This window comes from Sapajus apella, unplaced genomic scaffold (genome assembly GCF_009761245.1).
Source record: "Sapajus apella isolate SASKATOON/1434 unplaced genomic scaffold, GSC_monkey_1.0 scaffold12, whole genome shotgun sequence".
In the NCBI taxonomy this organism is placed as follows: Eukaryota; Metazoa; Chordata; class Mammalia; order Primates; family Cebidae; genus Sapajus; species Sapajus apella.
Genome location: NW_022436952.1, coordinates 30,608,786 through 30,636,001, shown reverse-complemented (window position 1 = coordinate 30,636,001; position 27,216 = coordinate 30,608,786). Strand labels below are relative to the sequence as shown.

The following is a 27,216-nucleotide window of genomic DNA, read 5'->3' as shown; positions in this document are numbered from 1 at the left end:
ATTCTCCTGCCTCAGCCTCCCAAGTAGCTGAGATTACAGGCATACACAACCACGCCTGGCTAATTTTTGTATTTTTAGTAGAGACGGGGCTTTGTCATGTTGGCCAGGCTGGTCTTGAACCTCTGACCTCAAGTGATCCAGTCGCCTTGGCCTTCCAAAGTGCTTGGATTACAGACATGAGCCACCACATCCAGCCTTGAAGGGATATTTGCACACCCATGTTCCTAGCAGCATTACTCAAAAAAGCCAAGAGGCAGAAGCAACCCAGGTGTCCATTGATGGATGAACAGATAAACAAAATGTGGTGGAAACAGACAATGAGACGTTATTCAGTCTTAAAAAGGAAGGACATTCTGACACATGCCACAACATGGACGAACCTTGAGGACATGAAGCTAAGTAAAATAAGCCAGTCACAAAAAGACAACCGCTGCATGATTCCACTCTAGGAGGTATCTAAAGTTGTCGAATTCATAGAAACAGAACAGAAATGGTGTTTGCCAAGGGTTGAGTGGTGGATGGGGTGCTGTGGTTTAAAGGGTATAGTGTTTCTGTTGTTTGTTTTTGTTTTTGAGACAGAGTCTCACTCTTGTTGCCCAGGCTGGACTTCGACCTCCGCCTCCCAGGTTCAAGCAATTCTCCTGCCTCAGCCTCCCAAGTAGCTGGGATTACAGGCATGCACCACCACACCCGGCTAATTTTGTATTTTTAGTACAGACAGGGTTTTTCCATGTTGGTCAGGCTGGTCTCGAACTCCTGACCTCATGATCCGCCCTCCTCGGCCTCCCAAAGTGCCAGGATTACAGGTGTGAGCCACTGCGCCTGGCCAGAGTTTCCATTTTGTAAGGCAAAAGAGCTCTGCAGATCTGCTGCGCACAGTGTGAATATACTTAACACTACTGACTGGTGCACTTAAAAACAGCTAAGATGATAACAACAAAAGCAACAATTTTGGCGTGAGACTTGGGGTTGAGTCCCAGCTCTGTCACATGGCCCGGGGCAGGTTGCCAAATGTCTCTAAGCCTCAGTCTCCCCAACTTTACAGCAGGGTAATGATTGAACCTAACTCACGCGATCTTGTTGACAAAGCAGGTGAAGGACCTGGGACCTGGTCGGTTGGTTCTGGAACCATGTTCTGGAAGCTATGCTTGAGCAGAGGCTGCGGGGGCTACAGCCTGGAGTCAGGCAGCTTCCAGCCCTGGGCTGTCCACTCCCAGTTGCACCCAGCCTCTATTTCCATGACCTCTCTGTCTGTCCCATTTCCTCTCACTGTCCTCGTTCCTTACCTCCCTCCAGCCACACTGGCCTAGAGCACACCAGGCGCACTGCTACCCACAGCCTTTGCACTTGGCGTTTCTTCCACTGCTTGGAATGCCCTGAGGGGCTCACTCCTGCCCCTTCGCCAGGTCTTTGCTTACGGTCCCCCTGTTTAAAATTGTGCCCTCCCCCAACCACGGGGCTCTATGTCCCCTTTCCCTGCTCTACTTTTGGTATAAAATACCATTTAATTTTACCTGTTGTTTGTTGCTGACTTCTCACTGCTGTATCTCCAGCTGGCACATAGTAGGTGTTCAATAAATACTTGTTGAATGACAGCCTAAGCTAAGCTTTGTTGTTCTGTCCTTACAGGCCCTCTGCCCTCGGCCCCGAATCGCATCCTTGTGATGTGTGCAGCTTTAAGGACACCCACTCTCAGGTCCCCTCAAGGGTAGGGGGAGAGCCCCAATTCCCCTGAAGCCCCAGGCTCCCCAGCTGCAGCTCTACCAAGGCATCAGCACCAATTCTGCCCATCAATACTAGCCTGCAGCAGCCACACTTGAACACCCACCCCAATCGATAACCAGCGGCTGCTATCGACCAGCCCCAAGGGTATAGGAAGCTGGGGGAGAGGTGAGGAGAGGACCAGGCAGGATGTGCAGACATAGCCTCAGAGAGGGAGCAATGGCAGGGAGCTCCCAGTGACCCGGCAGACAACACAGAGCTCATCAGAAACGAGAGGCAGAGGTGGGGTGGGGGGGGAGGTGGGATGACAGATCCCAGGCTAGGAAGGGCAGAGGGGCAGGCACGGAGGGAGGCTGCTGAGAAGGAGGAGGCAAGAAAGGAAGGGTTGGCCAGCCGTGGTGGTTCACGCCTGTAATCCCAGCACTTTGGGAGGCCGAAGCAGGTGGATCACTTGGGGTCAGGAGTTCGAGACTAGCCTGGCCAACATGGTGAAACCCCGCCTCTACTCAAAATACAGAAATTAGACAGGTGTGGTGGTGGCGGGCACCTGTAATCCTAGCTACTCAGGATGCTGAGGCAGGAGAATCACATGAACCTGGGGGGCAGAGGTTGCAGTGAGCCAAGATCATGCCACTGCACTTCACTCTGGGTGACAGAGCAAGACTGTCTCAAAAAGAAAGAAAGGAAGAAAGAAAGAAAACAGAGAGGGAGGGAGGGATGGAGGGAAAGAAAGAAAAGAAAGAGAGAGAGAAGAAAGAAAGAAAAAAAAAGAAAGAAGAAAAGAAAAGAAAGGAAAAGAAAAGAAGGGTTGTTGAAGGTCTACTGTATGTCAAGGGCGTCATCTCTCAAGCCTCCCAGCACAACCCTGGGTGAAAGCAGTTACTGGCTCCATCTTACAGGGAGGGAACGAAGCTCAGAGGTTAAGAAATTCACCCAAGGCCTGAGCCTTCAGATTTGGGAGCAGAGCCAGGATTTGAACCTATGTCTGGAATCTCTGTGGGGACAAGGCCCTTTGCAGCACCTCACAGTAGCCCTGAGCTGTCACTTCTGGGCTGCCAGCCTGGAATGCTGCCTAGAGCCAGTGGAAAACTAGATGGAGGTGCCTCCCAGCGCCTCCCAGCACCTTCACTGGAATGTCCCACTTAGAGCTTGTCAAGGTGGCTTGGGAAGCCAGGGCGAGCGTGCATGCCTGTAATCCCAGCTACTCAGAAGGCCGAGGCAGGAGGATTACTTGAGCTCAGGAGTTCAAAGTCAGCCTGGGCAACACAGTGAGATCCTGTCTCAACAACAAAAAAAATGTTTTTAATTAGCTGCATAGTGGCTGAGGAAGCTACTCTGGAGGCTGAGGTGGGAAGATCACGTGAGCCCAGGAGTTGGAGGCTGTAGTGAGCTATGATTGTATCACTGCACTCCAGCCTGGACAACAGAGTGAGACCTTGTCTCTAAAAGAAAACAAAGTATGGGCCGGGCGCGGTGGCTTGCGCCTCTAATCCCAGCACTTTGAGAGGCCAGGTGGGTGAATCACGAGGTCAGGAGTTCAAGACTAACCTGGCTGAGATTGTGAAACCCCATCTCTACTAAAAATACAAAAATTAGCCGGGCATGGTGGCAGGCACCTGTAATCCCAGCTACTCAGGAGACTGAGGCAGGAAGGTCGCCGGAACCCAGGAGGCGGAGGTTGCAGTGAGCTGAGATCATGCCATTGCACTCCAGCCTGGGTGACAGAGCAAGACTCCATCAAAATTAAAAAATAAAAAATAAAAAAAAATGGTAAGGTAAACAAGATGAGGCAGGTAAGCCCATGGTAAGTACATAAGGAATGTTGGTCCCATCATGGACATCATCGTCACACGTCACTCCTCCTCCTGTCCAAGCACATGGCTTCCAGGTCGCACGCTCACTGAAGTGAGACTGTTGTGCGAGTGTGTGTCGGACTCAGGACCCTGATTCAGACAAGATCCAGCCCCATGCACAGTGCCTGACCCAGGTTGGTAGCCCCATCTATGCAAGGACCTGTCTGGCACAGGTGCATCTCTGCAGAGCTGAGGGGCTGAGGGAGGCGGTGAAGCATCTCCTCACTCTCAATTAGCTCCCTTGTCTCAGAGAAGCAAGAGCAGCTGTGGCTGGGGATGATGTCTGACTTACCTCCTCTGACACTGCTTGAAGTGGAAGGTCGAGGCCGGGTGGAGGTTTACGCAGGGATTCGCCCTTCCAGTCCATCGCAGAGGAGAGGAAGGGGAGGCAGTGAGCCTCCAAACTCAGGATTTACTCACTTGTTCATGCAACGTTGTGAAACACCCAGCACGTGCCTGGCCCTGTGCTGGGACCTGGGAATACAAAAAGGGTGAGGCTGGTCCTTGCCGTGGAGGTATCAGTGGGGCAGGGATGTTCCCAGACAGTGGTAGGGCTTATGTGTCTGCAGTTGTAGCAGGCAGGGGGCCTGCAAGGAGGTCTGCTGTTTTTTTTGTTGTTTTTGAGACAGAGTCTTGCTCTGTCACCCAGGCTGGGGTCCAATGGCAGCGATCTCGCTCACTGCAACCTCCACCTCCCAGGTTCAAGCGGCCCTGCTTCAGCTGCCCGAGTAGCTGGGATTACAGGCGTGCACCGCCATGCCCAGCTACTTTTTGCATTTTTAGTAGAGATGGGGTTTCTCCATGTTGACCAGGCTAGTCTTGAGCTCCTGACCTCAGGTGATCCACCCTCCTCGGCCTCCCAAAGTGCTGGGATTACAGGCGTGAGCCACCACACCTGGCTTAGTTTCCACTTTCTTAAGGAAACTGTTTAGCCCATGGATTTTTTTTCAGGTTGCAGATAAACCACAAAAGTGCCACTTCTCATGGAGTCTCCCTTCTGATGCCTCCAAACCTTAGCAAGAAAGCCGGAGCCAGAGGGGGAGAAGGACCCAGCTGCAGCGGGGCCAGGGAAAGCCAGGCCCAGCCCCTCCTCCCCGGCCCACGGCAGCTGGTGAAGAGTGTCTTCTGAAATGGAATATTGTGACCGAGAGGGCACATGGCAGGGGCGAAGGACAGGCATTTCCATAAAAATCCTTCCTGGAGTGCAGTCAGGAGGAGTCCTGTTCAAAGCACCCCTTGCAGGGCCTGAGGTAGAAATCTCCTGGTCCTAATTCAAAGAGCAGCCCCTCTCTCTTTCCCAATCTGGGGAAGGAGCTGGGCCAATTAACTGGGGCACAGAGCTCGTGCCCTTTCCCGCTTCTCTGGAGGTGCTAATGGTCCTCAGGGCTCCGGCCCTGCTGCCCTTCCACCCGCCCCCAAGGGGCTACACGTGGTTCTGTGATTTAAAAAGAGGGTTCTGAGAGCAGTTGTTTTGCCCATAAAATAACAATGTTTTCCAATCATTGAGAGTTTACAATTTACTGGGCACCGTGCTAACCCCCCGTGAGGCATGATGTCCTCATTTTACAGAAGAGACACTGAATGTCCTAGAGGATAAGCGACTTGCCTTGGGCCATCCAGCTAGCAAGAGACAGGTGGGACTGGAGTCCGAGACTGCGCCCTGTTCACACGGGGATTCCAAAGGAGACGAAAGTGGCCACGTTGGGATGCCCAGCAGACGGGGGATGAAAACCTACGGGTTAGAGGTTGAGGGAGGAGGATAAAAGGAAGGAGCCGCTCCAGGTGCTTCATCCCCTGACCAAGTTTCCAGGACCCTCAGGAGAGAGGAACAATGACAGCCTCTGGTCAGCGGATACCCCTCTCCCCAGCATAAGATGCCCCCCTCCGTGTCACCAGGAGCACAGGCCCGGAAGCGAGAGCCACCGAGCTCTGGGCTGGGTAGGAGGTGGTCAGAACTTTCTGGAGCACCTCCCCCAGCAGGATGAGCTGAAGACCACCAGGGAGGTGTTAATGAAACAGGGAAGCTGCAAACAGACCCAGGAGTGATTCCAATCTGACACCTCCCCCACCCAGCCCCCACCAGTAATGAGCTGGGACCTGCCCTTCTCCCAGGGAGCGGAGTGAGGGAGGAGGAGGAGCGCTTGGGCATTTTTTTTAGTTTCAAGAGCCTCCTCTTATCACCGTCATTGCAATTAAAAGCTCACATTTATTGAACACCTACGTGTCCCAGGCACTGTGCTAAGTCTTTTTCATGTATCCCATCATTAACCCTCACATATGAACCTTACGCCTACATTAGTATGCTTATCTCCATTTTACAGATTAAGAAACTGAGGCTCAATCAGGGTAAATGACTCGCCTAAAGTAGAGCCCGCATGTGGACTCAGCACTGTCTGACACCCTGCCTTTGGTATGGGACTTCTAACCCGTCGAGAATTCCTGCAGCGGGGCTGTATGTGTGGCCTCGGGGCTGGAGCTGAGTGGTGAATAAAGGCAGCGCGCCCAGTGTGCATCCTTGAAGCTCAGAATTGGGAAGAAAGACACTGGTAGACTGAGTCGATGGGACGAGGACGAGTAGGATGCTGGCCTTGCCACCCCGACTCTGTCTGCTTTCCCTGCTCTCTGCTTCCACATATGTACACCGAGAAGGGGCCAGGGAGCTCCGAGCTTCGGGTGGGAGGAGGAGGGACCTCCAGCTCTGTCTATGCCTGGGGAAGGGGAAGCAGAGTGATCTTAGCTGCGGAGGAGGTCTGAAGAAGTGGGGAAATGTTGCTGGGAAGACCCCTGCCTCACAACCCCAGGAGGGAGGGGCTGAGCAGCTCTACAGCGGAGACCCATGTTTGTAAACACCATTAATCAGGGATTAGCAGATGGGCATGCTAATTGCACCTGTGGAAGTGAGAAACCCCAATGTTGATTACATTTACAAACTGTGGGGATCCCTGGCACCTGGCCCTGCAGGAGTGGTGGTGGTAGGGGGTGCTGTCTAATTTAGGACCCCAGCCTAGGGGGAGGGGGGCTTGGACAGTTTAGTCTCCTGCCAAAAAAATATCCCAGGCCTGCAGCAGGGATCTGGGGTGCTGGCCTTGGTTCAGCTGCTCTGGGAATACCAAGTCAGTGCCAGTTCCTCTTAGACACTTCCCGTCTTGGCAACTCCGAGTCTTGGGGCCCTGAGGAAGGGGGCTCCTGCAAGTGTCATTCCAACCCCTCTCCTCCCTCAACTCTCTCCAGCAGTTCCCAGGGGGAAATCAGTGTGCACTACAGCTGAAAGGGGCCCACCGGAGCCTACAGGGAAACTGAGGCAGGTTAGTTGGAGAGCACAGCCCAGTGCCCTGACCTCTAGATCTGGCCCCAGAGGCTTCCAGGAGCAGCTACCATGCTCCTCCAAGCACGGGCCTGAGGGCTTTACAGGTATGGTCTCGTTCAGTCCATACCACCATCCTTTGAAGTGGAGACCACTGTCCTCCCCATTTTACAGATGATGAAAACCGAGGCTTGGAATTTAAGGGACATGTCCACCTTTATACATCTAGCAAGCCACAGAGCTGGAACTCAACGCAAGCACTGTCTGGCAGCCAGGCTCCTGCTCTTAACTATCACTGCTCTCCCCTCTGACTTCATTCCAACTCTGCCCTGCAGGGAGGGGGTGGACCCCCCCCAGCCCCTTCACACCCACAGACACAGCCTCCCCAGCTCCTGTGTACTTAACCCACACTTGCTGAGCAGTGTCCACTCAGTGTACAGGCACTGTGCCAGGCACCAGAGGCTGCTCGAAGGAGATTCAGACCTCCTCATCCTTAGAACCTCAGGCCTTCCCTCTTTGTTGGGTGACTGCCTGTATAAAGGAAATGACCACACATTTATGTGTGCGTGGCCTGAAATTTACAGCCTCTACCCCCTTTGGTTTCAGTGAGCCTGTCTTCCCAGAGGCCAGCCAGCCTGCTGCCCAAGGAGTGAAGCAGGGAGAAGCCCCCGTACCTGACTAAGCCCAAGAGAGTCTTCTAGATGGCCCAGACCACTGGCACATGGAAAGCTGATGCACGGCATGCCCAAGGCAGATTACATAGGGTTCCAGCCACCCTGGAGGCATCTGTGGGGTGTGGGGGTACCTGAGTAGCCCCTACTCCAACTTCTAGCTTCCATGCTGGGTGAGCAGAGCTCAACTCTGAACCCCATATGCAGGAAGCACTGGGATGCCTACATTCATTTTCATCAAGTGTACTGGGTTTCTCCAGAGAACAAACCAGCTGTGTGTGTGTTCAAGAGATTATAAGGAATTGGCTCATGCAATGATGGAGGTGGGTAAGTCTCAACAGGTGCAGGGTGAGTCTGCAAGCAGGACGCCCAGGAGAGCTGATTTAGAGATTGCAAAGGGAAAAAAGCAGCAAGAGAGACTGAGGCTGGGTGTGGTGGCTCATGCCTATCATCCCAGCACTTTGGGAGGCCAAGGTAGACAGATCACCTGAGGTCAGGGAGTTCAAGACCAGCCTGGTCAACATGGCAAAACCTTGTCTCTACTAAAAATTAGCTGGGTGTGGTGGTATACTCCTGTAATCTCAGCTGCTTAGGAGGCCGAGACAGGAGAATTGTTAAACTCGGGAGATGGAGGTTCCAGTGAGCTGAGATCGTGCCACTGCACTGCAGCCTGGCCAACAGAACGAGACTCCATCTCAAAAAAAAAAAAAAAAAAACCCCAACACATGGCTCTTTCTCCAGTTCTCCAGAGATTCTGATTTAATCAGTCAGTGCCTCTGGGCTTCTGAAATCTTAAAAATATCCTCCTCCTTGACCCCAATGACAAGCTGAAGTGAAACGTCACTACACTAGGCTCTTGGCCAAGAACGAAGCAGGGATGGGTCAGAGCCTGCGTGGCAGTCACGGACAGGGAGCTCACAGGGACAGATGCCGGTGATCAGTGGAGTTGATGAAGGGATTCTGTCCTCTTTCTTGAGAGGAATAACTTTGACTTTAAAAAGATCTTAGGTCCTTCCTAGGCCAGGTGTGGTGGCTCATGCCTGTAATACCAGCACTTTGGGAGGGTAAAGCAGAAGATCTCTTGAGGCCAGGAGTTAGAGACCAGCTTGGCCAATAACCAAAACCCTGTCTCTACCAAAAAAATATAAAAATTAGCCAGGCATGGTGGAGCATCTGTAGTCCCAGTTACTCAGAAGACTGAAGCAGGAGAATCGCATGAACCCGGGAGGCAGAGGATGCCTTGAGCCGAGATTGCACCGCCCCATTCCAGCCTGAGTGACAGAGTGAGACCCTGTCTCAAAAAAAAAAAAAAAAAAAGCGAGCTTAGGCCCTTTTTTAAACAACTTCAAGTGTTGCTCTAAATTGGCATCGCCATTAGAATTCTAAGAAAACTCCATTGCAGATGGATTACAGAGAAAAGGGGAGTACTATGTACTGAGCACCTAACTCGTGTGAGCCACCGAGCTCCTGTTGCCCTCCATATTCTCCCAACAATCCAGGAAGGTAGGATGACTCCCCTTTCGCCCAGGAGGACACAGAGGCCCAGGTGTGCCCAGGTAGGTGAGGAGCCTGCCGAAAGTCACATAGCAGTCAGGACTGCAATTTCGGGGTTGCTACCCTCCAAAGCCAGGCTCCAGGAGGGGCAATTTTTGTCTCCCAGAAGCCATCCTACAGCGCGCAGGACGGCACTCACAGCAATGAATTCTCCAGCCCAAAATGTCAGGGGTGTGGAAGTTGAGGCCACCTGCCCTAGTGGTTCTCAGCCTTGGCTGCACGTTAGACCAACGGTGGCGCTTTCGATAGCCAGATGCCAGGTCGTGCCACACCCATCATGTCAGGATCTCTGGTGTCAGCGTTGGGTTTTTTTTAAAGCAGGCCAGGTGGTTCCAATGTGCTGCCAAGACAAACACTTCTATGTCACGCACACTGCCAGCTCCTGCTGCTTTTGTGGGAGCCGAGGGGAGGAGCACCAAATCTGGCTCGGTTGTACAATCCAAGGCAAGCCTGCCCCCAGGTCCTCCCCTTGAGGGGAACTGACTCAGTCACCCGTAGGGGTCCCAGTGGGGTGGGAAGTGTTTGCTCATTTCCCCTCGCCTCTCGTGGGGCTGCAGCCGGGAGTCTCCCCGCAGGGCGGCCGTGGAAGCGTCCTGAAGACTGGACAGAAGAGCGAGGCTGCCACCTAGTGGAGGAATAGGCCAGAATCTCCCACGTGCTGACTGACGTTTTATTTGAGCCTCACAACAACCCTGAGACAGGTGCTGAGGTCGCGAGGCACAGGAAGATGAGGCCCGCGCTCAGGGCTCCACGGTGGGGGCCGCGTGTGGCCCTGCGCGTGCGCACTGTCCATCCGACATCGAGACCCCGCCCTCTCCCCCCCCCCCCCCCCCACATTCTCACACACACATTCGCCACGGGCAACGACCGGTTCCAGAGGAACAGGGTCCCTGGGCTGGGCTGTCTGCCTCCCTGCAGGTGTCTAGACCTCCCCCCGACTTCCAGGCAGGGCCTGGGAGGACAGATTCCCTCCATGCTAGCCCATCATGGAAATCAACAAACTACCATATCCTACTACAGGTCCAACATCACAACAGGAAACAGCTTCCTCTGGCCTCCACAGCAGTCCCCTTCCCCCCGCAGACTGTGGTCAATAGACATGGGCCTGGTGCACACTCAGGCAGAGACTCCCACACACTGGAGCAGGCGATGCAGGCGCGGCAGTCCCTGACCCCAGCACGTGCACATCGCGGACAGTCCGCCTCAGCCCTCATTTTGCTTCTTTCTCTGATCCTGAAGACAGCCCTGGGTGCTGAGCCACGCTGAGTCCTTCGGACCTGGCTGAGGGTTCTTGGGGGTCTTGGAGAAGTTGCCTTCTCTCCCCCTCTGCGGGGAAACCCTTCCTCTGGCTGCAAATGGAGTGAAGAAGAATTCCTGCACAGACACAAGGAACAGGAAGAGAGACAGAGGAGGAGGATGTCTGGAGACTAGGCATGTGCCAGGCAGCCCCTCATTTCATCAACAGGATGTATTTTCCCCATTTTGCACATAAAGCAACTGAGGCACAGAGACAGCTGGCAAATGCGATTGGAGGGAATCCAATCCCACCTGTGTGATTAGGGGGAGAGGAAAGGGAAGGGGGACAAGACGCACCTGCAACCACAGAGACGTTCAAGGACTCAAATCCAGAAGGCAGCTGGCGCCGGGGCAAGATGGTGAGGAGCAGCTGGCAGGAGGCCTGCACCTCCTGGGACAGACCTGAGCCCTCATTCCCTGCAGGGCATGGGGCCGAGGTTTAGGGCTGCCCAGCTGGACACCCAATTGCTCGGGAAATGTAATCTGGGCAAAGAAAAGCAGGGACATCCACTTACCCAGCACAAGGAGAGTAGGCTGATCCCAGAGGAACTCCAAGGAGCTCATGATGGGGATCTCGGAGGACTGGAGAACTTTAGGCTCTGGGCAGCCCACCGTGCCGGCCACAAGCCAGCCCTGCTGGGCTTTGGTCTGAAAGGGGGAAGAAAATATGGTGTTCTATCTTTTGTTTCGAGACATTGAGACAGAGTCTCACTCTGTTGCCCTGGCTGGAGTGCAATGGCACAATCTTGGCTCACTGCAATCTCTGCCTCTTGGGTTCAAGCGATTCTCCTGCCTCAGCCTCCAAAGTAGCTAGGATTACAGGCATGTGCCACCATGCCTGGCTAATTTTTGTATTTTTAATAGAGATGGGGCTTTGCCATGTTGGTCAGGCTGGTCTCAAACTCCTGACCTCAGGTGACTCACTCACCTCGGCCTCCCAAAGTGCTGGGATCACAGGTGTGAGCCACCACACCCGGCCCTGATATCATCTTCTAATTCTTTTTTTATTTTAATTTTGAGAAAGGGTCTTACTCTGTCACTCAGGCTGGAGTGCAGTGGCACAATCACAGCTCACCACAGCCTCAACTTCCTGGGCTCAGGTGATCCTCCCATCTCAGCCTCCCGAGTAGCTAGGACTACAGGCACTTGCCACCATGCCCAGCTAGTTTTTTCATTTTTTTTTTTCTGAGATGGGGTTTCGTCATGTTCCCCGGGCTGGTCTGGAACTCCTGGGTTCAAGCAATCCTCCTGCCGTGGTCTCCCAGAGAGCTAGGATTATAGGCATCAGCCACCGCGCCTGGCCCTCATATTCTAATTCATCAAATCTTCATCGGAGCCCGTGCACTGTGGCTCAAGCCAGTAATCCCAGCACTTTGGGAAGCTGAGGCAGGCAGATCACCAAGGTGAGGAGTTCAAGACTAGCCTGGCCAACATGGTAAAACCCCATCTCTACTAAAAATACAAAAATTAGCTGGGCCTGGTGGTGGGCACCTGTACTGCCAGCTACACAAAAGGCTCAGACACAAGAATCTCTTGAGACCGGGAGGCGGAGGTTGCAGTGAGCTGAGATTGTGCCGCTGCACTGCAGCTTGAGTGACAGAGTGAGACCCCCATCTCAAAAAAAAAAAAAAAAAAAAAATCTTCAGCCAGACTTGGTGGCTCACACCTGTAACCCCAGCACTTTGGGAGGCCGAGGTGGGTGGATCACCTAAGATCAGGAGTTCGAGACCAGCCTGACCAACATGGAGAAACTCCATCTCTACTAAAAATATAAAATTAGCTGGGTGTGGTGGCAGGTGCCTGTCATCCCAGCTACTTGGGATCCTGAGGCAGGAGAATTGCTTGAGTTCCCCTCTCACTCTCTTAATCTCATAGCAGTCAGCCCCTCCTGCCACACTGAAGCCAAGGCCTTGTCAAGGTCACCAGTGGCCTCCATGTTGCTGCATTCCGGGAGGCGGAGGTTGCAGTGAGCTGAGATTGCGCCATTGCACTCCAGCCTGAACAAGAAGAGCAAAACTCCATCTCAAAAAATAAAAAAAAAAAAGAGAGATGGGGTCTTGCTCTGTTGCCCAGCCTGGAGTATGGTGGCACAATCACAGCTCAATACATTGTCCGAGTTCCTTGGCTCAAGCCGTCCTCCCACTTCAGCCTCCTGAGTAGTTGAGGATATAGGTGCACACCATTGCACCCAATTTTTTTCTTTTGCTTTTCTTTTTTGTAAAGACGAGGTTGCACAGGCTGGTCTCAAACTCCTGGCTTCAAGAAGTCCTCCCGCTTATTCTCCCGGAGTGCTGGGATTATAGGCGTGAGTCACCTCACCTGGCCCTGGATCTCTTTTCCGTATCTGTTCATCTCTTGCTGGTCTCATCTAATCTCATGGCTTTAAATACTATCTGAATTCAAGTCCCGACACCCCCCGCCCCCCACCCCCACCAACTGTATATTCTAGGCTGGACCGTGCTTCTGAGTTCCAGATTCACTCCTCTACTGGCCTGCTCCACAGCTGTTGTTGTTGTTTTGCTGTTAGGTGGGCATTTCAAACCTAACTTTTTTTGGTTTTTGAGACAGAGTCTTGTTCTGTCAGGCTGCAGTGCAGTGGTGGATCTTGGCTCACTGCAACCTCTGCCTCCTGGGTTTAGTAGAGACGGGGTTTCACCGTATCAGCCAGGCTGGTCTCGAACTCCTGACCTCAGGTGATCCACCGGCTTCTGCCTCCCAAAGTGTTAAGATTACAGGCGTGAGCCACTGCGCCCAGCCAAGACCCCATCTCTTAACAACAAAACAACATCCTAGGACTAAACTCCAGGACATGCTAATACTTGGACATCAGGGGGTTGAGGAGGAACCACTAAAAGTGTCTCTCAGAGAGGACAAGGTGAAGCGAAGGAAAGGAGGCGAAGAGTGTTTCAAGGAGGAAGGAGTGGCCAGCTGTGCCAGATGCTGCAGACGAGTCAAGTCAGACAAGAATTGAGCACGGACCCTGGAATCCAGCAACATGGAGGCCACTGGTGACCTTGACAAGGCCTTGGATTCAGTGTGACAGGAGGGGCTGATTGCTATGAGATCAAGAGAGTGAGAGGGGGATGTTTGTTTGCATGCTGAGGAGAGCGTAAGAGAAAAGTGGATAATGCAGGAGAGGGGAGGAAAATTGCTAGAGTAGTATCTCTGAGTAGGCAGAAAGGGACGGGGCCCCAGCACAGGTCCCTGCGTGGGGCACCTCCGGCTCTTCCATAGCAACAGGCGGACGACACTCTCCAGGCCAGATGCTGATGACAGTAGGGAGATGTGATGACTGGAGCTTACGCAGGTGTTCTGCAGTGTTTCTGTGTTTTCAGAAACTACCTGGTCAGGAGCTGAGAGTGAAGAAAAGGAACCTCATCTCCTATCAGGCTTGGAGAAAGGGGCTCCCTACATAAAGGGGAAGCCAAAAAATGCTTCTAGAGATATGCTGCTCAATATAGTAGCCACTAGCTACATGCAGCTATTAAGCAATTGAAAGGTGGCTAATTCAAACTGAGATGCATTGTATGTAAAAGAATTTTTAAAGGAATGTAAAATATTTCATTAATATTTTTAAAAGGCTGGCACGGTGGCTCACGCCTGTAATCCCAACACTTTGGGAGGCCGAGGCAAGCAGATCACTTAAAGTCAGGAGTTCAAGACCAGCCCGACCAACATGGTGAAACCCCATCTCTAGTAAATACAAGAAAAAAATTAGCCGAGAGTGGTGGCATGTGCCTGTAATTCCAGTTACTTGGGAGGCTGAAGCAGAAGAATCCCTTGAACCCAGGAGGCAGAGATTGCAGTGAACTGAGATTGAGCCATTGCACTCCAGCCTGGGTAATGAGAGTGAAAACTCCCTCTCAAAAAATTAATATTAACAATAATTAAAACGATTACATGTTAAATTAATATTATTTTGGATATACTGGATACAATTTATTTAAAATGTCATCTGTCTCTTTTTACTTTTCAATGTAGCTACTAGAAAAGCTAAAACTACATACGTGGCTCTCACTATATTTTTATTGGATAGCACTGTTCTAGACGCGTCCCAGAGCTCTCCCGCTTCTTAAGAGGGAAATTTTTCACCCGCAGATGGGGTGGGACTGGGAAGCGCTTTGGTCAGAGGAGATTCCATATGCGGAGCAATACTGCCCCCTTGTGTCCAGCGAGGGAAGCACAGCTGAAGACGCCTGGGAGATGAGTTTCCAAGGTTTGTCGCTTGCTAGATATTAACTGCATAAAGGTCTCCTTGTTCAAAGATCCTTTCAAGCTGTGTCCCTATTGGATGAACTCAGGCCTCCTGTCCACCAGCTCCCCAGAGCTGAACAAAATGCATTTACTGAAGCCCGACCTAGTAGGCAAGGAGACACTGAGGCTGCCTTACAGAAGAGGCAAAGTGATGTATACCTGGGGAAGGGGTGCAGGAAACGGAACAGCGCTAGGAGAATTCAGATAGTACTCCATCTGTCGTTTTAAAAACTCCAGAACCCCTCCGTCCCCAGAGGGATTTAGAAGGCCGAAGGAAGCGATGTCAACATGCCCCTTTCTCTCCCCCACCAACTGCTAGCTGCGTCCCCTTGAAGAGGTTGCGCTGGGTTCATATCTGCTCTTCCCCCTCTTGCCCCTTATTACCTGTAAAAATCCGGTGAGATCATCAGTGGAGAATACGTCCATCACCTCCATAGCCCCCGCGCTGGCCTTGCTGACTACTGGAGTGAGCGGGCAGCTGCAAGGTTTCCCCGTTCCCCGCATTAGGATGGACCATCTCAAGCCCGGTTCCCTACCCTCCCCGGACTCCCAAGGGCTAGGAGGGTGAGAGTTCTGGGACATTTAAGTCTGGCTAAGGGATCACCCAAGGGTCAAGGTGCTTAGGAACTCGGCTGCGTCTCCAAGTTGGGGCACATGGAAAAGAGGGACGTCCGTGCCTGTTTCTCCGGCTGGTGATGATCTTATCCACTCCGAGGAAGTGAGCGGAACGCAGCACAGCCCCAAAATTCCGGGGATCCTGGATCCCATCGAGGACGAGCCACAACTGCTGGGGGTCGTCGCCTGGGCTCGCCTCCCCGGCCTCAGTCCAAGGCCGGGGCCGCAGCGGGCTCACCTCCATGCAGACACCCTGGTGGACCTGGTAGCGACACATTGCGTCCAGTTTCTGCCGTCTGGGCCGCAGAACCGGAATGTCCCGCGCCTCAGCCATACGGAGCAACTCAGCCCGCTCCCCCTGCAGCCCAGCTTTACCCGCCTGGAGCAGGAGCCGGGCCACGTAGCGGCGGGCGGCCCGCAGAGCCAGGAGACAAGGGGACAGGCCAAACAGAAGCTCCTGCCGCGAGGTCGGCACCAGGTCATCCAACAACAGGCGGCTTAGCTCGTCCCCACCAGGTCGCTCCCCACGCCGCGCTGCATGGGCGAAATGACGGGTGACGAGGCGACCCCAGGTCGCGCCCCGGACGGTTGAGAGCAGTCCCATGGCACACTCCAGCCAGGGACTCGCCCCCTGCTGCGTCCCCGGGAGGGGTAACCCCCGCCAGAGTTCGCTCCCAGGCTCCCAACACAAGGGTGAAGGGTACTCGACAGCTGCCTCCGCCGAGCTCTCCCGGACAGGAACAAACAGCCCAGATTACCTGCAACTAGACTACCAAGCTACAAACACCCCTCCCAGGCTCCCACGTGAGTTCATTCGCTTCCGGGTTCGGGAGGCCACGTGCCCTTCGTGGAGGGGGTTTTTTTGCGCATGCGCGGTCGCCAGGCTGATCCCATAGCACCTCCTACAGGGGTAGAGGAGGCACGAGTTCCACCGCATCGCGGCGCGCGCGGGAAGCGGTGCTGCAGGCTGAGCTGGCCCTACTACTGGCTGCGTCCTGTGCCTTTCGAGGTCCCGGGAGGCTGGGGACTGCATTCACCCACGCACCAGCGAAGGTGACTTTAAGGAGATGGCTTGGCCTTCCTGGTCAACCAATTCAGTCTTTTGCCTCCCTCCCCACATCCCGGCGCTGGTGATTTTTCCCAGAACTTCTCACTAGCCCGTAGGAGGACCCCAACAGTCACTTCCTATCCCGGGCCGCTGATTCTCAAGTGACTCTGAGCCTGTCGTGTCCCTGCTGACAAGCCCACTGATGCCCCCGTCCCACAGGTAATGGCCAGACTCTTGCGCAGCACTCACACCCCCAGTGATCCAGGAAGGCCGGAAGGAGCTGCCTCTTCAGCCCCATCTTGCTCCTGCGCTTAAGTTCTGTGCTGTTCGCACAGCACTGCATGCTCTTCCAGGCCTCTCGGTCTTACAGACTGTTTTCTCTTTGTCTTTGTCAAACTCCTACACATTTTCAAGGCCCAAACAGATGCATTCCTGCTACTTAAGGTAATCCATACTCCCATGAGTGAGGCCCCCTAATCCATCCAGCTTCCCACCTACCTGGAAGAAATTCTGAGACACAAGCACCCCTGATCACAGAGAATGGGAAAGAATGGAAAGACACTCCTGAAGCCAAGGCAGATTGGTTGCGATTTTTCTTTTTTAATGATCATCATGAAATTCACTGGGCCAGGCCCTGGTGTTCTGCTGCCATAGTCAGAGTGGAGGGATGACCCCACAAGGGGACAAGAAGCCAAAATTGGGCTGGAGAGCTGAGAAGGAGGAAGAGAAGGGGGAGAGGGGGCAGTGGGGCAGGCAGAGGAGGAAGTCTGGAACCCTGGATAACCACGCAGGTATATGGTGAGGGCCTCCCTCTGCCACCCCAGCCCTGAGCCGCAGAGGTTGAGGTGCAAGAAGATGGGGGGGATTTTGGCCACAACCCGTTTCCCAGGTCAAAGGGAAGAGACTGAGAGCAGAAAAAGGCCAAGGAGCCCAGGGGGACCAAAAACAAGTTAACAAGTAAAACAATTAGGGACACCACCTCCTTTCCCCAGCCCTTTTTTTCACATTTACAATGGAAGCAATTTGACAAGCGGATATAAAAATCTTAGACAAATTTTCTAACCCCTGGCCAGGGTGTGGACAGCAAGTGGTATTCAGTGATCCAGAAATCAACACCTAAAATCCAGAGGCAGGAGGCAAGCCATGAGGGGTGGGGAGGGAAGGAAGCGCTCCCACAGTCACTAGGTCACCTGCTCCGTAGGCCTCATCTGGATGTCTCCGATCTGTGGAAGGCACAAGGTATGAGGCCCTGGGACACTCTCCCTGGCCCTGCAGGGCTCCCTGCTTCCTTCCTCTGGGGCTGGTTGGGTGCCTCCAGTGAGTGGATAGTCAGGGCCAGACTCACCTGGACGTGTGGGGGGGTGCTGAGGACATAGATAACAGCCTCGGTCACATCCTCGGGTTGGAGACACTGAGAGCACCGGGGAAATGGGTTGAGACAGGACAAAATAGACTCAGTTCCCTCCCACCACTGACCTCCTCTGCAGCATCCACACACCCACCCAACCCTCCAGGAGGAGCCAAAAAGGCTGAAGGGGTGGAGTCTGAAGGCCGGGTTCCCTCTGCCTTCATTTAGGGAGTCAGTGGCTTCACCAGGCCCAGACGGAGGCCCCACCTTTATTTGCTCATAGGTGGCAGCTGCCTTCTCAGGTTCCTTGTCGTGGAGTCTGAAGGCGAACTGTGTTTCCACAAAACCTGGAGAGATGCACTGGGCCAACAGAGAGGGCCTGCTCAGGGGCTGAGCTTTGCCAGGCCTTGGGGAGGTTAAGGGGAGAGGATGGAGGCCACAGGGCCCCAGCTTTCACAGTGATGGCTTCCCAGAATCCGGCAGCTGCCTCCTCCCTCCAAAGCTGCCGCTGGCAGAGACCACATGATACCTACCATCTACAGAGACTTTCCTGTATGTCAGGTAAACATTTTACAAAAAAGTGTCCCTTTTAAGGGACACTTATTATCTCCTTTTTACAAGTGAAGGCCAAGGCTCAGGGAGGTTCAGTGACTCACAATCACATGGCCTTCAAGGGAAGAGCCCAGAGTCCCAGTTTCTAGCCACTGTGCACCTGGTTTCCCACAGTCCCTTACTTTCCCACCGTGTAACCTTAGGTCACCCCCCTCCCAGCTCAAAGTCTAAGTCTGGTCTTTGGCTCCTGGCTCAGTGAAATGAGGAAACTGAAGGGCTGTGCAGGGCCATGCCGAGAGCAGCAGCACCCAGTTCTGTGCCCAGTCCACTCTGAGGAGCTCTAAGCAGCACATTCTGAACATGGGTTTCTGAACGGTGTGTGTGGGTGAGGAGGGCCTGCGCCTACCCCGTCCCCACCAGGGCTAGGCCACAGCCTCACCGTGGCTCGGATGTGGGTCTGGGCCTCCCGAAGTTCTTGCCTTAGTCCCTCTGTCAGCGCAGTGACGGCATACTTGGTGGCACTATAGAAGTGGGTCACAGACTGGGGGACCACTCGGTGGCCAGACATGCTGGGTGGGGGGAGGAAGGGAAAAGAGGAGAAAATGAAGATCCAGGGAGACCAGCAGTGCCCCTGCCATACCGGGTCACCCCCAGCACCCAGATGCCCACAGTGGAAGCCTTCTAACGGGGACCTCTAGTGGCCATCCCACAGCTCACTCATCTAATTTTGGTTATTCAAGCAGCTTCGGAAAACCCTCCTTTTCCTGGAAGTCGTCCCTACGCTGACCACAGAACGCACTCTCCTGGTGGTGCAGAATGTCAAAACTCTCTCCATCTAATCTGTATGTTCACTGATATGGTTCTACTGGGACATCTCAGGGCAGGCAGAGGCTATGTCCCACCTCAGACTGGGGCTCCCCAGTGGTAGACACTGTACATAGTCCTTCTTTGTGCCATGAAGTCGGGTTTATCCCCAGGCCTGAGGAACAGAGGCACTCAGTCCCAGGAGAGGGTCCAGGCTTCAGCTGTAGAAGGAAGGGGCTGAGCTGCCCATTCCAGCCAACCTGGGGCTGATACTTGACAACATTATTCTTTCCCTCACCATAACTGTGCCATTTAGGTATTAAATCTGTATTTTCCCACCAAGAAAACTGAGGTCCAAAGAGGTCAGGTAAGCTGCAGCATATTACCCAGCCTGGAGGGTGAGTGGTACCCATTGGCCACCTGCCCTCACCTATTGATGTTAATGATGTGCCCATCGTCCACCTTCCGCTCCTTCATGGACTGGTAGGCTTCCCGTGTGCAGATGCTGAGAGCCAGCACGTTCACCTGCAGGCCAGGGAGGGCAATGAGGTGTCTCCACTCGGGCCCAACTGAGCAAGTGATGGAGCCACAGAGTGCCGTGTGGCATTCTAAAACAATGTCCAGGTCCTCACAGAGACCAGCCACAGGCACAGGGCACCTTGTCTTCTACATGAGATGCCCCTCCCCTAAAGCTACAACCCCCATTTGATAGCAGAGGTAGCTCCTCACCTGGCTGACCCCCTAAGTTACTGCAAACAAGAACGGAAACCCCTCAAACCCACTCCTAACCCAGGAGACTCTGTCTTGGCCATCTCCTCTGAGAACAGTAGCACAGACCCTCTAATTCCATAGGAAATCATCTCCATTTCTTCCCCAAATACCCTACTCTTCTCTTCTCTGCAACAGAGGCTGGCCCTGCTCCCTCCTAAACAGCTCAAAATCCTTACCAAAATGGCTTACAAATCTCTCTCCTCTGGCATAGAGCCTAGCCCCTCCCCACCTTCCCCAGCTACTCTCTGCTCCTTCCCCATCCCCTCCCGGGAGATGACAAGTGGAGCAGAGAAGGCCTGACCCTCCTTCTTTCTATGCCTTCCTTTAACCTGGGTTCCATCTAAAAGACTAGGCACAGAGACTCTAGAGGGTCGGGTAACTTGCCACTTCTACTCCCACTGCCAGAAGTGACCTCCACATCCCCACCCTTCAGGGGGTAGAGGCCTGAAGGTGTGTCTACTGTAAAGCACCTGTGCAGCCCCACCCATTAGCCATACCCAAAGGACAAGCAGAGATAAAGCTTTCAGCAGGTCCTCAGGCATCCCCTCTAGGAGAGGGAGCCAGCAGATTTGATGTTTCTCTTTATCAGGTGTCGGAGCCTGCCATGAGGAACAGAACACCGTTGGCGTGAACCTGCCTTGGTGTTCGTGGCAGTAGGAAGAGATGGGTACCAGGACAGGGAGGTTTCGAGCCCTGTTTCTCATCTGCTTGGCCATGTGGGCTTGTGAGGCAGAGAATGCACCCCCTGAGGGCAGGCAGAGTAAGAGAAATAGGTCCCCTGGGACCAAGTGAGTAAATTTCCCAGGTCTAGGGAATCAGGGGCAGGGAAAGAGAAGATGCCTTATAGGATGATCCTAATAAACTTAAATAATGTTCGAGCTGAAAGGAGCTGTAGGAATTTAATGTATGTCCCATTTTACAGATGGGCAAGTTGAGGTCCAGACTGAGACCCATGTGCTGTGGGTAAGGACCATGACTGTGATCTCCAAGAAGGCTGAGGGCTTCATGTACATGGCATCATTTCCAGGGCCAAGCATCTATGAGGTGCTGAGTCTACTGTCAGCTGATATGAAAGGATCGTAGGGAGAAATGAACATCCCATTCACACACTGCTTTCAATTTCTCAGGATACTTTCATATCCTACTATCACCCCATCATACAGTCCAGAAGTTGGAATCCCATGTCCTGAAAGCTGGGTGTGGCCTGTGCATGGTTTCAAAACATTTTAAATACCCTTCCAACATGTATTGGAAAGTTTCATTTATTCAATAACTATCTTTTGAGTGCTTATGGGACCAAGCTATACCAGAGAATAAAACAGATGGAAATCCCTGCCCTCATGGAGCTGACATTTTAGTGAATGGAAGTCGGGGGGGTGTCACATAAAATCAGACTCCCCAATTCTCTCAAAGAAATCATAAGATCAGGCCACACTGGGCCCATGCCACCATACAGCAACTATGCTGGATTTGAGCAGTGGCTGTGTGCTTTCCCACACACTGCAGACCCCACCTGACCTCCCTCACTCCTCTGTGTACCCACCTGGAATTTGTGACCCCAGATACCGATGATAGAGGTGTGTTCATCCCAATTAAATGTGACAAGACTGAAGCTCAAAGAAGGTAACTAACCTACCTGAAGTCACATAGTTACTAGTGAGGCTGGGTAAGAATATCATCTCTTGTCTCTCTCTTCCTTTTCTTCCCATAACATCACATTCCCAAGCACCCAGCACAGGGCTTACACATGGGAAACATTCAATAAGCAGCAGTTCTCTCCCCTAACAATCTTTCTTCCAACACAAGGAAATCAGTCTAGACTTTAAGAACTACCTCCAGGTCAGGTGCAGTGGCTCACGCCTATAATCCCAGAACTTTAGGAGGCTGAGGTGGGAGGATCACCTGAGGTCAGGAGTTTGAGACCAGCCTGGTCAACATGGTGAAACCCTGTCTCTACTAAAAATACAAAAATATTAGCCAGGCAATGATGGTGGGTGCCTGTAATCCCAGCTGCTCAGGAGGCTAAAGCAGAAGAATCACTTGAACCCAGGAGGCAGAAGTTGCAGTGAGCACAGATCATGCCACTGCACTCCAGCCTGAGTGACAAAGCAAGACTCCATCTCAAAAAAAAAAAAAAAACAAAAAACAGAACTACCTCCAGGGGCTCAAAGAAGAGAAGAGCTGATATGGCCATTCATCCAATCCCTATCCCTCTAGTAGGGCAAGAAGCCAGGAGAGAGCCAAGATGCCCCAGGTGGGAACCCAAAACTCCCTCTTCCTAGATGTCCCATCCCCAGCAGCCCTCTGGTTCACAAACTCCTGGCTCCCCACCCTCCTCTCCACCCTCCACCTGGAAGATGGAGGCCTGGAGCTCTTACATTGAGCATCTCCTTCCAACCGCTGGTGCTGCCTGAGAGCAGGGAGTCAGGCCGGCCCAAGCCGGCATTGTTGATGCAGATGTCTACGCCACCGTGCTGAGAACGGATAGCCGAGAACATGGAGAGGATGTCCTCCTCATTTGACAGGTCACATCTGTAGGGGATCAAAGTCCCGGGGTAGCCTGCACTCTTACATTCAGCAGCCAGCTCCTATGAAACCCAACAAGGGTCTGACTGGGGTGAGCAGCTCATGCCCACAGCTCCCCAGCCAGCATCAGACCCCCATCCCCACCACACTCTTAAAACACACTCCTTTGGCAGCTGCCTTTCAACCATGGAGATGTTGGACTGCCCATCCCCTAAGTTTGTCCTCTTTGGTCAAAGTCCAAGGGGTGACAGCACTCCCTGAGTGACGGAGGGAAAAGGTTGTGATCAATGGAGAAACCTCACTATAAACTCAAGTACTGGCTGGGCACAGTGGCTCATGCCTGTAATGCCAGCACTTTGGGAGGCCAAGGAGGGTGGATCACTTGAGGTCAGGAGTTCGATACCGGCCTCAGCTAACTTGGTGAAACCCCATGTCTGCTAAAAATACAAAAATTCGCTGGGAGTGGTGGCTACTTGGGAGGCTGAAGCACAAGAATCACCTGAACCCGGGAGGTGAAGGTTGCAGTGAGTTGAGATTACCCCACTGCACTCCAGCCTGAGTGACACAGCAAGACTCTGTCTCAAATAAATAAATGAACTCAAGTTCTGGGTGGAGCAGGGGCCTGAGATCTAGGGAATGGAGTGCTCTCTTTTCTGCCTCTTCCCCAACAGGAACACCTCTTGTGCCCATAGATAAGATGCACCTTTCCGCCACTTCATGCTTCTCCACCAGTGCCTAGAGTCACTGGGCTGGTTAACCCGGCCTCTTCTCCTGCATTGTGTCAGCCAGTCCCTCATCTCTGAAATATTCCCTTCCCCTCGCAAACTGCGGCCAGCTGGCTCAGAGTTCTCACACATGCCTTTCAACCAAGCCCAGCTGCTAATCTCCTCTCCCTACCTAAAGGAGGGGTCAGAAAGTCAGGACAGAGTCTTTCTCTCTGAGCCCTGGTGCACCACCCTCCCCTCCACGGTTTCTCAGGAGCCTATGAGGCAAGTCAGGTGGCAGGTACCACTGGGCACCCCCTGTGCATCTCCAGGCCCTCAGCATGCTGAGAAAGACCTGAGAAAGCAGAGTCACTGACAGGCACCCCAGGGGGAAGCCGACATTCAGAAACAGGAAGAAAACACACTCTGTGGCCTTCCTTGGAAGCCAGTGACTGAGCACTTGAGTCTTGTGAAGGTGACTGTGTACAAGTGGGCGAGGGGGAGGGGATGCAGGCTGCCCTAGAGGAAGGCCAGCTTGGCCAGCTGCTCTGGCCTGGAACCCCTTCCTCCTCCCAAGCTCATCTAGGAATAATGGACTGGATTGGGTGTCTTGGGACATTCTTTTTTGCTTTAACTTTCTGTGAGTTCAAAAGGTATAGTCCTCTGAGACTCAGAAACCCCACTTCACCAGATTTTACCCATGTTTGATCACTTCAGGAAACAGGAGTTTTCTCTGTAGGAAGCCAGTACCCAAATTCTGCCTCAACATCAATGAATCAATCAAAGCCGACTGTTGGTAAGGAAGCCTGCAGTTCTCCCCTCCCCTGGCACACATCTTCCCACTTCTTCCTCTAGACTCAAAATTCCCACCACGGGAGAGCCAGAAGGGATGGGCTCAGAATGGATTTCTCCTTGTCACTGCCTTCCCGTGGCCCCACCTGTGCCCCTGATCTCCCTACCTCCGCTCAGTAATGATCTACAAAATCATGTCACTCCCTCACAACAGGGGCATTCTCCTCTTAGACACAGAGTCTCCCTGGGACTGAGTGACCAGCCTGGGGATCCCCTTGGGGCTCAGGCCCCCCCTTCCTGGCTAGCTTGCAGTAGGGGAGTGGGGGACAAGGCAAGAGTGGCTTCGGAATTAGGGAATCTGGTTGTTTAATCCTGGCCTGAATCCTCTGGGCTCCAAGGCTGGGGTTGGGTCCTGAGCTCCTCAAAATAGGATAAAGGGAGGGCAGAGTGGGGCAATGATGGAGCCAGGTGACCTTGGGATTATCTGGGTTATAAAGTGTACCTTTGGTCAGCAGCAGGGGAGGGGACAGTCCTCCTTCCTGTGTACCTTCTCCCTGTGCCCCCATCCAAGGCTTCCTTACCCTTTCCCTGCCTGGGGACTTTGAGCACGGTGGAGATAAAGCCCTGCAGCTGAGCACTAGCCCAACACTGAGCGTGAGCTAGCAGGGCACATCCAGAGAGAGCCTAGGACAGAAATTCCTCCCTGCTCCAAAATGGCCATCTTGATTGTTCTCTGAGCTCTGAGGGATCCCAACCCCATGTCAAGAGAAAAGTAAGGAGTTCCAGGCTGCTTTATCCTCTCAAGCTTTCCAGCCTATTTCACCCACTCTGTCCCCCCAAGGAGAGTGGAGTAAGGCCCACCAATGAATATTCCATTCATTCCTCATGCCACAAGGCACAGGTTATCCACACGGCGAGGGGGCGGGGCTGAGGCTCTTCAGTAAAGCTCCCACCCCAGCCCCACCCTCAGTCCTGGGTCAGAATAAAACCTCTAGCTCCTGCTCATCTGGTTGGTCAGCCACCTTACCCTGCTTGGTGGGTGACTTCTGGGGACTAGAGGCAGCAACCTTTCTCGCCCCAGGCCCACTTAGGCACAGGGGGCGAGAAGGCCACAGGGAAGAGACCACCACCCCTGACCTCCAGCTTCCCCTTTCCTCGGGCCAATACCCTGAGCAGACGCGAGGGGCGGGAGGGGAGATGCCGGGGTCGGAGAATTGTAACTCGAGCAGGTGTTGTCAGGGGAAACCGCTCCTTCGAAGACGAGACGTGGGCGAAGGGGAAAGCCTGCCTCAAGGGATCCGAGAGGCCGCCCCGACTAGAGCAAAGGGCCCTGGCCTGGCGGGCAAGTGAGCCCGACCCCGCGGAAACGACCCGCCCGCGGCGTCCCCGCCCCCGGCCCGGCCTGGCCTCACCTCGATGTTGCCCACGGTGCGGGCACAGCCCACCACCTTCAGTCCCTGCTGGACCAGGGCCCGGGCCACGGCCGCGCCAATGCCCACTGAAGCTCCCGTCACCAGCGCCAGCCGGTCGCGCCACCGCTCCATGCCGGGTCTGGCCATGAGCCCGCGCCGCCCGCTCGCCTCGCTGGGCAACCCCGGCACCGGGGTCAAGGAACTGACACCCGGCCGCTTTCCGGCTGCCGCAGCGGACCTGCTCACGTTCGACTTGCGCCGCTAACCACCAGCGTCCCAGCTTGCCTCTGGCTGGGACTCCACCCTCAGGCCTTCGGCGACCCGCCGCATCCAGTCGGAGGCCGCCGCGGCCCGGCCGCCCCACCCACTGCAGGAGGTCCCCGCCCCTTCCGCCCTTTCGCCCTTCCCCCCCCTGGGCCCCCCCGCGCCCGGTCCCGGAGCTAGGAAACCCGGCTGCGCTGGAGCTTCCGGGTAGCTGGCGGCGCCGGTTCACCCGAGAGCGCTTCTCTTAGGGTGCAGGAAAACCGAGGTTTAGCGGGGGCTTCCTCCAGCCGCGAGGGCGCATACTCAAGAATCCCGCTTAGTCTCCGTTCCCTACTCCTGAACCCTAATGCCAGGATGAGGAATTAAGGGTACTTAAGGTGACTCCAACACCCTCCCAAACCCGTCGGTGACTTTTGAAAAGGGATTCGGCCCACAAAACGCCTAGTGTCTTCGCCACCAACGCTGGGTGACCTTGGGAAGGACTCTTGCTCACCCTGCCTGATCTCTTGGCTTTACTAGGCAGAGAACTGAAACCCTCCCAAGTACACGTGTACTGGGGGATTATGTCCCTAAATGTCCCACTGTGTCCAACTGCCCTAGACACCCCCCCCACGCTCACCCCTCCCCCACTGTAGCAAATGTATCATGATATATTCCAAAGATTAAAACAGTAGTTAACATTCCTTGCTTATGGTACATGTAGCAGGCACTTTAAATATAGTAACTAATCTGCACAACCGCTCTTAGCACATTCTAGTTTTTTTTTGTTTTTTTTTTTTTTTTGAGACGGAGTTTCGCTCTTGTTACCCAGGCTGGAGTGCAATGGCACCATCTCGGCTCACTGCAACCTCCGCCGCCTGGGTTCAAGCAATTCTCCTGCCTCAACCTCCCGACTAGCTGGGACTACAGGCGTGCGCCACCACGCCCATCTAATTTTTTTTTTTTTTTTTTGTATTTTTAGTAGAGACGGGGTTTCACCATGTTGACCAGGATGATCTCAATCTCTTGACTTCGTGATCCACCCGTCTCGGCCTCCCAAAGTGCTGGGATTATTGGTGTGAGCCACTGCGCCCGGCCATACTAGTGCAGTATCTTAAAGATGAGTATACTGATGTGCTGAAGCATGGTTTGGACCACAGGCAGTCCAGTTTTAGGCCAGTGATGTGCTTCTAAACAGTCTTCACACCATTATCGCTTCTTGGGTTGTTGGTCTTGTTCAGAGTAGAGCTCACTTTGCTAAAAAGTGCTGAAAACTGTGTAATATAGCCATTCTCTTTAAGAAAAAGCATCTTTGAATAAACCTGACTCCTGCCCAACAATGGAGTAAGCAGTGAATGTGGCTGGTTTATTCATTCAGAAACATTCATTTGCCTATTCTGTGTTTGGCCCCAATGGCACAGATTAAAACTAAACTAAATCAGCCTTTGCTTTTAGGGATCTCAAAAGACCATCTGACTGTAACGGTGAAGACGGGATTCGCCTCTGAGCCAAGGGCTATGGAAGACCCACAGTCATTTTTTATAGATTCTGGATGAAATGAAAAAGGGTCTGAGAGGAGTCCTTTTACCTCTGCCCATTCCTACACAACATTTAGGTTTGAAAGACAACTCAGGTGCTGGATCCAAGAAATGGCACAGACTATAAAAATTCAATCCAAGCTTCTGCTGCTGCTCGCTTGAAATCTAACTAAACAGCACATAAAATTCACTCCACCTCCATTGCACAG

At 53.4% G+C, this 27,216-nt stretch overlaps 2 protein-coding genes across 11 annotated transcripts in view; both read right to left on the bottom strand.

Moving 5' to 3' along the window:
• Positions 1 to 16,746, bottom strand: part of MRM1 (mitochondrial rRNA methyltransferase 1) — a 153,061-nt gene extending 136,315 nt beyond the window's left edge. For 4 of the 8 annotated variants that reach the window (XR_004269717.1, XM_032280760.1, XM_032280762.1 and 1 more), the window contains exons 1-3: positions 15,332 to 16,746; positions 15,039 to 15,132; positions 10,916 to 11,048 (exon numbers count right to left, since the gene is read on the bottom strand). Coding sequence is in view for 6 of the 8 variants with exons in the window: in XM_032280760.1 (XP_032136651.1) it covers positions 10,916 to 11,048; positions 15,039 to 15,132; positions 15,332 to 15,873 (769 nt within the window). In the remaining 2 variants the exon portion in view is untranslated. Of the gene's footprint in view, positions 1 to 9,410; positions 10,479 to 10,697; positions 10,818 to 10,915; positions 11,049 to 15,038; positions 15,133 to 15,331 lie in introns of those variants that run through there. The other 4 variants (XR_004269718.1, XM_032280763.1, XM_032280761.1 and 1 more) reach the window with 3 other exon arrangements.
• Positions 16,747 to 16,897: 151 nt separating this feature from the next.
• DHRS11 (dehydrogenase/reductase 11) lies at positions 16,898 to 25,588 on the bottom strand. Of its 3 annotated transcripts, none has more exons than XM_032280766.1 (7): positions 25,227 to 25,588; positions 22,171 to 22,380; positions 19,452 to 19,546; positions 18,657 to 18,786; positions 17,933 to 18,055; positions 17,663 to 17,728; positions 16,898 to 17,540 (listed from the first exon to the last, which is right to left on the bottom strand). In XM_032280766.1, exons 1-7 carry the CDS (start codon positions 25,371 to 25,373, stop codon positions 17,499 to 17,501), a joined length of 813 nt encoding a protein of 270 aa, XP_032136657.1. In that variant the 5' UTR covers positions 25,374 to 25,588; the 3' UTR covers positions 16,898 to 17,498. The 3 variants fall into 3 exon arrangements, with proteins under 3 accessions (XP_032136657.1, XP_032136658.1, XP_032136659.1); XM_032280767.1 differs by having other exon boundaries at positions 17,933 to 18,025; XM_032280768.1 differs by lacking the exon at positions 17,933 to 18,055.
• Between the last annotated feature and the right edge of the window lie 1,628 nt (positions 25,589 to 27,216).